The sequence below is a fragment of the Alosa pseudoharengus genome, unplaced genomic scaffold, assembly GCF_046254945.1.
Source record: "Alosa pseudoharengus isolate Yale_2024_CS ecotype anadromous, Long Island Sound unplaced genomic scaffold, YU_APseudo_1.1 YU_APseudo_1.1_scf_14, whole genome shotgun sequence".
Lineage (NCBI taxonomy): Eukaryota > Metazoa > Chordata > Actinopteri > Clupeiformes > Clupeidae > Alosa > Alosa pseudoharengus.
The window spans coordinates 18,028,932-18,036,938 of record NW_027468609.1 but is presented as its reverse complement, the minus strand read 5'-3'; the positions used below and the strand labels follow the sequence as shown (position 1 = coordinate 18,036,938).

Genomic DNA, 8,007 nt, shown 5'->3' with positions numbered 1-8,007 from the left:
TGCTTACGACTGCCAAAATTGCATCTTGCGTCATCCTGTGTAATGGGAAATAGGCTTGGTTGTTGGCCACTGTGGAAAATACCCTGTAGCACAATTCCTGTGTACGTCTTATATTATATGATCAATTCTATCTATAATCAGCACTCATTTTGTCTGTTCCTGGCCACATTGAACGCACTCAATGTAGAGTTGTCATAGCCATTGTGTGTACATCACTCCTGGTGTACTTAAAGGCATTGCTGGATGCATGTAATCTCTGTGTGTGTGTGTGTGTGTGTCTCACCTGGCCTGTACTAGGCATGTGTGTGTGTGTGTGTGTGTGTGTGTGTGTGTGTGTGTGTGTGTGTGTGTGTGTGTGTGTGGCTCACCTGGTCTGTACTGGGCGTTTCAGAGATGTCGTTCATACTGCGACTCTGAGCGTGATCTGAAATCGGACGGGGAAAAGATCAATAGTTTCCTCTGGCTAAAGTAACACACACACACACACACACACACACACACACACACACACACACACACACACACACACACACACACACACACACACACACAGAGCGACAATGCAATCTTTTACCATTTATTATCTGCTATAAACTCATGCACCTTTTAGCACAGTAAGCTGCATTTGCAATCTCTGATTGTTTCACTGGCTCATTAATTCACTCATTTCCTTCAAAGCTGATTTGGAACCAAATTGTGTCAGGGGGTAAAAACAGAACAAATTCAATCCCAACGTTTCTAAGCTTTTATGTTCAAGGGGGATTGTGAGCAGATCAAAAGCACAAGGCACGAGGGTGACCTGAGACTCAAACAAACTCAAGTCTCGGGGTAAACAGTGTACAGTGGGCCTACCCACGACTCAGAAGAAGGGCAGTGAGGGGAGAACTCATCAGATAAGCCAAGACAAACCATTAGACACACGGGGCAGAACACAAGAGTGCAAAACAACAGCAGAATTAGTCAGACCTACAGATAGACCATGTGAGGAGGACAAACAACAAACAGACAGACAGATGGATCAGATGACATGCTGGACCCAGTAGATTCACTGAATAAACTGGGCAACTTAGAACTGCGTTTTGCAGTTACAGACTGATGCAAAAACTTAAAAAAAAAAACAGATAGGAAGGAAACATGCAGGCAGACAGAAGTTACTGGTGAGACAGGCTGCAAAACTGGTGAGACACAGACAGAGAAATTGACCACAATAAGGACGGACAAGCAGGGAGACAGTGAGGCTGTTTGATCACTGGGGGAAATTGGGCGGTAGGAAGAGAGACAGACAGGTGGATGGATAGAATAAGGAGAGATGAACAGAAGCACAGAGAGAGGAGGAGAGGAGAGATAAACAGCACAGAGAAGGAGATGAACAGAAACACAGAAAGAGAGGAGGAGATGGAGACTTACGCAGCCGTCCGAGGCTGCCACTGTTCCGGCCATGCAGGTCCTCAGTGGAGCGATGGAGACCTGATGCCGTACTAGGACTACGTCCTGATTTACCATCGGAAGAGAGGGGGAACAGAGATACGGAGAGAGAGAGAGAGAGAGAGAGAGAGAGAGAGGAAATGACAGAGGCAGATAAAAGGACAGAAAGAGACAAGTAGAGAGAGAGAGAGAAAGAGGACCCAACCGGGAAAAGGGGGAGATAGAAAGATTACAAGTGATTACAAAGGCAGAAGAGTAAGAGTGAGAGAAGTTCATTAGGAAGTGATTTGAAGAGAGTGTTAAAGAATGTGCAGTGTAGACTGATGGTTAGAGGAGAAATCCGACGAGTTTTCAAATAGATCTCTATGGCAAGCCGATTGAGCATTTATTCAGATATCTTGATATCAGGCATAATTGTCACGTACATGCAAGCCATTTCTGTCCACTAGTTAACTAGTGAGCCATTTCTGTGTGAACTAGTTAACTAGTGACAGCCAAAATGCTCACTAGTTAACTAGTAAGGCCCAAATTCTCTCTAGTTAACTAGTTCATATGTTTCATATCTTACTAGTTAACTAGTAATGCTCAGCATGTTCACTAGTTAACTAGTGGACACTGAAATGTGCACTAGTTAACTAGTTTAAAGACTTCTATATTTTACTAGTCAACTAGTAAGGTACAAAAATGTTTACTAGCTGACTACTGAATGTCAAATTCCCACTTGTTAACTTCTATGTAATTTGGCCAGCCGCTTGGGCATTTATTCTGATATCTTGATATCAGGCCAACATGCAAGCCATTTTTGTCAACTAGTTAACTAGTGAGCCATGTTTGTGCACACTAGTTAACTAGTGACAGCATAAATGCCCACTAGTTAACTAGTGAACACATATTAGCTTCACTAGTTAACTAGTGAGAGCCAGAAATGTCCACTAGTTAACTAGTAAAGCCCAAAATGCATACCAGTCAGCTAGTTGAAGGCTTTTGGGTCTCACTAGTTAACTAGTGACAGCCAAAAATGTGCACATGTTTACTAGTGAAGGCAAAACTTCTCACTAGTTAACTAGTTGGAGTAGGTCAATGTCACTAGTTAACTAGTGAACCATAAATGGCTTACTAGCTAGCTAGGTGATGGCAGCAAGCTCACTAGTTAACTAGTTGATGCATCCTTTGTCCAAACTAGTTAACTAGTAAGGTCATAAATGTATACTAGTAAACTAGTTGAAGCCTAAATTCACACTAGTCAGCTAGTGGCGCAGAATTAAAATTAGGAGGCGGAGAACTCTGGAAATTGAGGCTTTCTATTGGCTCCCTATGTCCAAATAGAACATGACAACCAATCACAGCGCAGAATTTCACAAAATCCCACCCACAACATTTGCATGTGGCACACAAGTTAACATGCTGGCCAAAGGAACTTTAACTAGTAAACTAGTGGCTTCAATGTGACACTTACATGTAAACTAGTGAAGGCAGAACTGCTGACTAGTTAACTAGTGAAGACACAAATGCCCACTAGTTAACTAGTGAGGTCTAAAAAGTGTCACTAGTTTACTAGTGTGCACCAAAACACCCACTAGTGAACTAGTGATGGCAATTTCCATTCGACTAGTTAACTAGTGAGGTGCAAAAAGTGTCACTAGTTTACTAGTGTGCCCCAAAATGCCCACTAGTTAACTAGTGAAGGCCATTTCAGCCTCACTAGTTAACTAGTGAGATGCCAAAATGGTCACTTGTTAACATGTAAAGGCCAAAATACCGACTAGTTTACTAGTGAGGGTGTTTTGGGCCTTACTAGTTAACTAGTGGCATGTATATTTTGTTCACTAGTTAACTAGTTACACCTAAAAAGAGAAACAAGCTGACCGTTTTTGTCCACTAGTTAACTAGTGGAACAATTGAAGTCTCACTAGTTTGCATGTGTGGCAGTGAAGCAGCTCACTAGTTAACTAGTGCCTGAAACGGCTATTATGCAAATTCTAATGAGAGGGTGGGTAGAAGACTCCTATTGGGTATTATGTAAGAATCCCACCCAGTCTAAATGTAAATTTACTGTTCATAGCCTCACGATCAGGTCCTGATGGGTGCCCCTAGTGGCTAAAGTGACACACTGCTCTGCAACGGTACTTCAGTATACAGTAGATAGTAAAGCAGAGTCTGCAGTATGCAGTATCTCATATTCTGTCAAAATGGTTTTTAATAATAACAGGGAAACCCCATGCTTTAACAAGTGATCCACACCAAAGATTCAAGGGATCGATTTTAATATTATTCTTTGTTTATTGTTGCTAGGCAACCACAGAGATAAATGTATCCATTCAGTCTCGCTTTTCTGATTAATAACTGAAAAACAAAAGATTGTACACATTAACTGCACATGGTTTCAAAAGTAATTAAAAGCTCAAGAAAAAAACTTCATGCACTTCTAAGGAATTGAACCCTGGTCTCCCAAATGATGTCCAGCTGCTTAACCACTTGAGCTAGTCTTGCCACATCAGCAAAGCTATCATCAATGTTCATGTTACTGAAACGTTTTGTTGCTAGGCAACCATATACAAATGCCTCCGGTTTTATCGCGATTTTCAGACTAATAACTGAAAAACTAAAGATTGTAGACATTAACTGAACGAAGATTACAGCAATACACCACAACTTTGTCACTAGACATGTTATCAAAACATATTTTTATGCTCAAACGATCTTAGTTTATAAAAGTTTACTCTTAGAACAGCCTGGACGAAGTCAGCCATGTTTTCTAGGTTTCTGAGTCCTAAATGGACTAATCAAAATCCTTGCTCCGCCTTCTTCATTTGCATGCAAGTGCAACATTGCGCACTAGTTAACTAGTGGCCAATGTTATGTCCCACTAGTTTACTAGTTGCACAAAATGCCAGCCGTTTGTGTATTTATTAAAATTCCACTAGTTTACTAGTGTGAGGGGCATTTTTCTCCTGCTAGTTCATTATAGACAGTGTTTTGTCCTCACTAGCTAACATGTAAGGCTCAAAATGCCCTCTATAAGCTAGTGAAAGGCATTAATAATGCAGATATGCTCACTAGTTAACTAGTAAGCATGTCCTGTTCCATTACTAGTAAACTAGTAAGGCCAAACATGTCAACTAGTTAACTAGTGAAGGCCAATGTGTCACTAGTTAACTAGTAAGAGTACCTTTTGCATTACTGGTGAACTAGATAGCTCCAAAAACAGCCACTAGTGTGTGTCTTGTGCGCACTAGTTAACTAGTGAGCTGCTTCACTGCCACACATGCAAACTAGTGAGACTTCAATTGTTCCACTAGTTATCTAGTGGACAAAAACGGTCAGCTTGTTTGTGTTTTTAGGTGTAACTAGTTAACTAGTGAACAAAATATGCATGCCACTAGTTAACTAGTAAGGCCCACAACACCCTCACTAGTAAACTAGTCGGTATTTTGGCCTTTACATGTTAACAAGTGACCATTTTGGCATCTCACTAGTTAACTAGTGGGGCTGAAATGGCCTTCACTAGTTAACTAGTGGGCATTTTGGGGCACACTAGTAAACTAGTGACACTTTTTGCACCTCACTAGTTAACTAGTCGAATGGAAATTGCCATCACTAGTTCACTAGTGGGTGTTTTGGTGCACACTAGTAAACTAGTGACACTTTTTAGACCTCACTAGTTAACTAGTGGGCATTTGTGTCTTTACTAGTTAACTAGTGAGCAGTTCTGCCTTCACTAGTTTACATGTAAGTGTCACACTGAAGCCACTAGTTTACTAGCTAGAGTACCTTTGGCCAGCATGTTAACTTGTGTGCCACATGCAAATGTTGTGGGTGGGATTTTGTGAAATTCTACGCTGTGATTGGTTGTCATGTTCTATTTGGACATAGGGAGCCAATAGAAAGCCTCAATTTCCAGAATTCTCCGCCTCCTAATTTGAATTCTGCGCCACTAGTTGACTAGTGTGAATTTTGTCTTGAACTAGTTTACTAGTATACATTTATGACCTCACTAGTTAACTAGTTTGGACAAATTATACATCAACTAGTTAACTAGTGAGCCTACTGCCATCACCTAGCTAGCTAGTAAGCCATTCATGGTTCACTAGTTTACTAGTGACATTGACCTACTGCAACTAGTTAACTAGTGAGGTGTTTTGCCTTCACTAGTAAACATGTGCACATTTTTGGCTGTCACTAGTTAACTAGTGAGACCCAAAAGCCTTCAACTAGCTGACTGGTATGCATTTTGGCCTTTACTAGTTAACTAGTAGACATTTCTGGCTCTCACTAGTTAACTAGTGAAGCTAAAATGTGTTCACTAGTTAACTAGTGAGCCTTTTGGCTCCCACTAGTGAATCTAGTGTGCATATTTTGGCCCTCACTAGTTAACTAGTTCACAGAAACATGGCTCACTAGTTAACTAGTTGACAAAAATGGCTTACATGTACATGACAATTATGCCTGATATCAAGATATCAGAATAAATGCTCAATCGGCTTGCCATAGATCTCCGTTTCTCGAGGTCTCAGAGTGCGGTTGGTACGAAAAAAAACAAAAAAACAATCGGTAACTAACAATTGGTAACTGACGTAGCCAGGCAGCTACAGCACTACACTTTGGGGGCATATCCGTGAGCTCCCTCGGTAGCTGCCTGCTCGCCGGATTTCTCCTTGAAGGATCTCTGAAACAGCTTTAAATTAGTCTACAGAAATATATATATATATATATATATATAATACTTTATTAGTATACTCCCAAGAATAGTGTATGTGTATGTGTGTGTGTGTGTGTGTGTGTGTGTGTGTGTGTGTGTGTGTGTGTGTGTGTAACTTACTGGCTGGAGTGGGGCTGGAGGTCTTGCTGATGTCGGCCAGTGAGCGGTGAATGGGCTTTTTGGTCTGGTGCCGATGTTTCCTCAGCAGCACAAAGCTGATCTGTTCCCTCAGCTCCTCACCGATCAGCCCGTCCTGGACCTGACGCTCCACTATGTCGTCTGAGTCAACACAGAGGTCACAGGGTCGAGAGTCAAAGGTCAAGCTCAGGTCAGCAGACATGCAGGTTTCTACATGTAATTATACATCCACCTGTTTCTACACACACACACACACACACACACTACACACTAACATCCACACATTTCACACACACACACACACACACACACACACACACACACACACACACACACACACACATCTGTTTCTACACACGCACACCAACATCCATACGCTTCTACAAGCACGCCAACACCCACATATTTCCCCACAGATTATGCAACATGCTTTTGGATTATGGATTGGAAGAGTAGCAAATCTCCTATGGTGAAATCTTGAGGTTTCTTTGGAGGCTCTTTACCTTAAAGCAGACATCTGGAGTTTCATTTACAGTTACGCTATATTTATAACTAATAAAAATAAATAAAATGTTTTTTTTCATCTATAGGCCTGTGTTTAGCATATAAAGATAACAATACAATATATGTATGAATATTATGTTAAATCTAAAAAATGTATTATGTTATTGTGCGCTGGACTGACCGATGATCTGGGGCAAGGAGTATCCCTCCAGGTCAAGCAGAATGCTGCCAGTCTGTAGGCAGGTGCGCAGCTCGAACAAGCTGTGCAGAGTCAGAGTGGACACGTGGGGCTTGCTCCACCTCTCACCACCCTTCTCCACCTTCTCCTCAAACTTCACCCACCTGGTGGGACACACACAGGTACACACGCACACACACACGCACACACACACACACACACACACATAGGTACACACGCACACACACACAGGTACACAAACACACACAGGCACGTGCACACACACACAAACTCATACACAGATAAGCATGCACACACACACACACACACACACACACACACACACACACACACACACATACATACAGCATTATGAAGCGATACACTATATGTGTGGTGTAGTGGATGATTGTGTTGCATTTTGTTTGTGCATGTGTGTGTGTGTATGTTTGTATGTGTGTGTGTACACACACGTTACCTGGCAGACTCCTTCCACTCCATCTCTCCCCCCTCGTGCTGCAGTGTGTCCATCTCTGTGAAGATGGTGGGGGTCGGCTCATCATCCTCCCCCAGGAGACAACGCAGGCGCTCGGCGGCCGGGGAAACTGGAGAGGGGGATGGAGGTGTTTACCGACAAAAACTGTAAAAGTGTACACACAACTACAATTTATCCGCAGGTACAGAGACAGCCAAATTACGTTTTTTTATTCGTAAGAATCTAGTAAAAAGAGTAAGGTTTGCTTAAATATTAGCTCAGTGTTTGTTGAATATAAGTTCCACTTTTTTCTCACAGTTTCCCAGCTTGCATTTTAATGGACCATCATGCTGATAACAATCTGTCCTGTTTTAGTAGCCTGACGTTATGTAATCTTGCATTACCAGTGCCTACTGGCACACACCAGATATTCAATAATGTCTGGAAATGTCAGAGCAATGCCCCCCCCCCCCCGCCCTTAATAAAAATATGACGGCTCAAAACCCATTACAACTGTCTAAGCACAGAGGGCAATGATGACCCCCCTCGGGCATAGGCATTCACACGGTTTTCGAGGGGTCATATAAG

The 8,007-nt window shown here is 42.1% G+C and overlaps 1 protein-coding gene across 1 annotated transcript in view; it reads right to left on the bottom strand.

Annotated features, from left to right (window-relative positions):
- slc4a5b (solute carrier family 4 member 5b) overlaps nucleotides 1-7,549 on the bottom strand; it is a 21,493-nt gene extending 13,944 nt beyond the window's left edge. Inside the window, exons 1-4 of the mRNA XM_076284020.1 lie at nucleotides 7,423-7,549; nucleotides 6,948-7,108; nucleotides 6,245-6,403; nucleotides 369-424 (exon numbers count right to left, since the gene is read on the bottom strand). Coding sequence (XP_076140135.1) covers nucleotides 369-424; nucleotides 6,245-6,403; nucleotides 6,948-7,108; nucleotides 7,423-7,475 — 429 coding nt within the window. The 5' untranslated portion in view covers nucleotides 7,476-7,549. The remainder of the gene's footprint in view (nucleotides 1-368; nucleotides 425-6,244; nucleotides 6,404-6,947; nucleotides 7,109-7,422) is intronic.
- Between the last annotated feature and the right edge of the window lie 458 nt (nucleotides 7,550-8,007).